This window comes from Rhinopithecus bieti, unplaced genomic scaffold, assembly GCF_001698545.2.
Source record: "Rhinopithecus bieti isolate Rb0 unplaced genomic scaffold, ASM169854v2 scaffold_3527, whole genome shotgun sequence".
NCBI lineage: Eukaryota > Metazoa > Chordata > Mammalia > Primates > Cercopithecidae > Rhinopithecus > Rhinopithecus bieti.
In genome coordinates this window covers 459,167-464,011 of record NW_016804488.1, presented here as the reverse complement: position 1 = coordinate 464,011, position 4,845 = coordinate 459,167, and the positions used below count along the sequence as shown (strand labels likewise).

Sequence of the window (4,845 nt, the reverse complement as noted above, 5' to 3'; positions counted from 1 at the left end):
TCTAGGCATGAGCTCCCATGCCTGGCCAATTTTTGACTTTTGCAGTGTGATTGAACTTACAAATATTTGCAAACCAGATCAGATAAGAATGTAGGTAATGATACCATGCAAATTAAAACATGATACAAGAATAATTTATTTATAATGAGAATATCTCAATGTCTTTATTTTCTATACTTTATGACATGATCATCTTTCTACCACATTATGGCCCTCAGTATTTAGAAAGAGCCCACATTCTCTGACATATGTTTTCACTTTATGCCTAATTTTATTCACTTTACTTGTAGATATGCAGATAATCTCCTGCTTATGACCTTTTTGAGAAGAGGAAAAATGTATTTGAGTACAAATTCGGATTTTTCAAAGCCCTCTGGTCCTTCTTTCCTGCCTGGTCTCTGTTGGTTTACCCATGTTGTTGGCAGAAGCTGGTTTATTTAAACTTTCAGGACACATCTTCTGTGTGTGCTTTTCCATCTCTCCACTTTTGCCCTGCTTGTTACTGTCTGTTCCTATCTCAAGCAGCTGAAAACCCTTGTATAATTCCCCTCGCCAAACTTCACCTCTGTGGGTTCAGTCTTTCCCCCTAGAACATACAACACACTCTCACCAGGGTTTCACAAACTGGAGGGGCTTTTACATTTTGTGCTTTTTTCTGATAATCTGAGTAATTTAAAGACAAGCTTTTCTTTTTTGATATATATTTATGTATTTCAATGTTATATAGCAGTTTGGGTTTTCAACCTCGTTGGAGAAACAAGATCATCTTCTTTCACACAGGAGAGAGACTGGATTTCTTTGACTCTGCAGTGCTCCGCATGTTAAAATAATGGCCTTTTTCTTTGAAATTCTTCCCGAGGAAAATGACACATTTTGGATTTTTTCCAACTTTATTGAGATATAATTAACAAACAAAACTTCTATGTTTCAGTTGTACATATTAATTTTATACACATCTACATTGTGAAATAATTACTACAATCAAGCTAATTGACATATTCATCATCTCACTTAGTTACCTTTGTGTATGCATGTGTGGGGTAAGAACACTTGAGATCTACCCTCTCAATACATTTCAAGTATGTAGTACAATATTGCTAACTGTAGTCAGCCTGCTGTACATTAGATCCCCAGAATGTATTCCTCTTGTAACTGAAACTCTGCACCTTTTGACCAACATCTGCCCATTCCCACTCCCTCTGCCCACCAGCCACTGGCAACTCCTGTTCTACTCTTCGCTTCTACAAATTTGACTTTTTAGGCTCCACATATAAATTAGATCATACGGCATTCACCTATCTGTGTCTGGTTTATTTTACTTAGCATAGTGTCCTCCATGCTCATTCATGTGGACACAAATAACACAATTTCCTACTTTTTACGGCTGAATAATATTCCATTCTCTTTCTCTCTCTCTCCCCCCACAACCCCCACCCACCTTGTGTGTGTGTGTGTGTGTGCACGCACGCGTGCGTGCGTGTGCATAAATCACATTCATTCATCTATCAATGAACACTTGGGTTGTTTTTATATCTTGGCTTGTAAATAGTGATACAATGAACATGGAAGTACAACTATCTCTTCAACACATTGATTTCATTTCCTTTGGATATATATACCCAGAAGTGGGATTGCTGAATCATATGGTAGTTCTATTTTTAATTTTTTTAAGGCACTTCCATACTGTTTTGCATAATGAGTATACCACCATCCCACCAACAGTATACAAGGGTTACCTTTTCTCCACATTCTTGCCTACACTTATCTTTACATATTTCTGTTTGTTTTAAGATTAACAAATTTTTAAAAATATGGTGTCTGGCTATGTTGCCCAGGCTGGTCTCAAACTCCTGGGCTCAAGCAGTCCTCCTGCCTCAGCCTCCCGAGTAGCTGGGATTACAGGCGTGTACCACTTTGTGCAACACTAGCTGCTTATCTTTTTTATAATAGCCATCCTAACAGCTGTAAAGTGATATCTCATTGTTGTTTTGATTTACATTTCCCTGATGATTAATGATGTTGAACATCTTTTCATATGCCTGTTGGCCATGTGTATGTCTTCTTTGGAAAAAAAAAATGTCTATTCAAGACTTTTGCCAACTTTTAAATTCAGTTATTTGTTTTCTTGCTATTAAGTTCCTTTGTTGTGCAAAAGCTTCTTGGTTTTTGGTTTGATGTGGTTCCAGTTATTTATTTTTGCTTGTGCTTTTGATGCATATGTAAAAAGTCATTGTCAAGACGAATGTCAAAGAGATTTTTTCTTGTTTTCTTCTAGGAATTTTATGGTTATAGCTCTTATGTTTAAGTCTTTTATCTATTTCAAGGTAATATTTGGGTATGGTGTAAGATAAGTGTCCAATTTAATTATTTTGCATGTGAATATCTAGTTTTCCCCGCACCATTCATTGAAGGGATACAGTGTCCTTTCCTTATTGTGTACACCTGGCAAACTTATCAATGATTAGTTGGCTGTATATGTACGGGTTTATTCTTGAAAAATACACACAGACTTTGACCCAGAAATTCCTCCTCTGGGTATATATCCTTAAAGATATATTCACACATATGGATAATAACTTCAATATAAGATTACTATTGCACATTATTTTAAATATCAAATTGCCCATCAAATGAGACAGGCTAAACAGCCTATGGCCCACGCACCCAATGAAACACTATTCCATCATAAATGAATGAGGAAGATTATCTCAAACCATCAGAAAAACTTCCAAGATAAATGTTTAAGTGAAAGAAGGAAGATGGAGAGCACAGTTTATAGTAAGCTACCATTAGGAATGTGGAGAGATAAATATACATATAAAATGCTACATATATAATACAATGTCACATGTTGTGCATGCATATCACATCTTTGAAAGGAAGTAGTATAAATAATAGCATAGATGCTAGGAGGGAGGGGAACCAATAGCTAGAAGGCAAATGCAGGGTGGAAAGGCCATATTTGCTGTGTACCATTTTATAACTTTCAAATTTTGGACCAATAGGTAAAAAAGTAGAAACTTGGGGGTTTCTTGGGATAGATCTAGACTCTCAGAAAATAGATAGTAAATTGAAAAATAACACTTACAAATTCACCCAGAAATCAGCATAAGTAAAAAGAGAAAAGGGCAAAAACAAATATGAAGGAGCAGTTGAACTATACGGGAAGTAAAGGGGAGATACAACTGTCAATAGGTGGACCATTCTAAGAAAATTGGGGCAGTGGCAGAGATGCAATATTTGAAGACCTGATGGCTGAAAAATAGTCCAGAGCTGAACAAACACACAAGTGTCCAAACTGAAAAGACTCTCTGAGTTATAAGTGAGGAAAAACAAAAACTAGTATCAAACCTGGATACACTAAAATACAACTGGAAAATATGGATAAACAGAAAATCTTAAAAACTACCAGAGAAATTGCCAAAAACAAAAGAGAAATGAAGATCAGACAGAATTCTCATCAGCAACAATCAATCCATGAGGCCATGGAGTAGTATCTCCAAAGTGCTGACAGTGAAATAACCGTCATCCTAGAATTTATGCCCCAAATAAACCAGCTCATCCTTCCACCTAACTATTCTGTTTCTAGGTGTATGTTTAGAAAAACCTTGTGGTGTGTATATAACAACATGCAATGAGCATTATTCTTTGCCCCAAAAAACTGAAAACAACATAAGTATGCATCTGTAGAAGGATGGGCAAATGAACTGTGAGGTATATATAATGAAATACCATAGAGCAATTAAATTGAGTGGAGTTAATATCTCAAGATGGATACTATTGTAAGAAAACCAAGAGTGGCATAACATTTAGTCTACATTTTAAGCATGAAAACAATATTATTTGTAGATACACATTTACATAGTAAAGTATCAAAAATAATGAGAATAGAGTATATCAATTTTCAGGCTGTAGTTATCTGTGGAAAATAAGAGAGAGGGCTGAGATTCAGGATACCTGGGGGTCTACCATTATATTTCTGATATTTTCTTTATTAGAAAAGCACTGAAGCAAACACAGCAAAACATTCAGATTGGCTACAGGAAAGTGGTAGGTACATGGGAGGAGGGGTCTTTGTATTATTCAGTGGGTTTGACATATGGTACAATTAGGCCCTTGAAGCAGAGAGGCGGATGCATGTCCATGCCCTGGCTGGACATGGTGGCCATCTGCATTATGAGGTGTCACGGAGGATGATGCAACAGAAGACTCAGAAGCCTTAGAAAATTCTTTCTTCAAGAAGAAACACCCATGGAGGAAGAAGACATTACACAAAAATTTAAAAACTGTATGTATAGCTTCATGTTTTTAATAAAATAGGAATGAGGACAAATGTTGCTCTTCATCCTACCAGCTGTTTGTTCTTTGGTAGGGGATCATGAGTGGAAAAGCAAAGGCAAGAAGGGCTGCCATGTTTTTTAGAGGTTGCTCTGAAGACGCCAGCAGTAGCACCAGTGGCAATACTTTGTTATCAGAGGATGAAAACCCTGATGCGAATGGGTAGGTAAACATGGCAGAATGGTGTGCCTGAACTTGTAGGTTGTATGTGTTACATCTGTCACTTGTGTCCTGTTCACCTGTTACCTATTACCTGACAGACAGTGTTTTCCTCCTTTATAGAGAAAATCATTTCGAAACAGTTTCCTTTGAAGGTTTCTCTTGATCACAGTACTTACACTTGATCACAATACTTCTATGTCAACAGTATCTGGATTAATAACAGCAGACTGGGGACAAGGATTAAGAAAGGAGAGCCACCCTGTTTAAAAGAATGAGCCACAGCAGCAGGAACTTAAAACCTTCCAGATAATTCACTTTTTTTTTTTTTTTTTTTTTTTTTTTTTT

At 36.6% G+C, this 4,845-nt stretch overlaps 1 protein-coding gene across 1 annotated transcript in view; it reads left to right on the top strand.

Annotated features, from left to right (window-relative positions):
• Positions 1 to 4,166: 4,166 nt before the first annotated feature.
• Positions 4,167 to 4,845, top strand: part of SUN3 (Sad1 and UNC84 domain containing 3) — a 46,805-nt gene continuing 46,126 nt past the window's right edge. The window contains 2 exon segments of the mRNA XM_017868554.1: positions 4,167 to 4,288; positions 4,373 to 4,500. Coding sequence (XP_017724043.1) covers positions 4,379 to 4,500 — 122 coding nt within the window. The 5' untranslated portion in view covers positions 4,167 to 4,288; positions 4,373 to 4,378.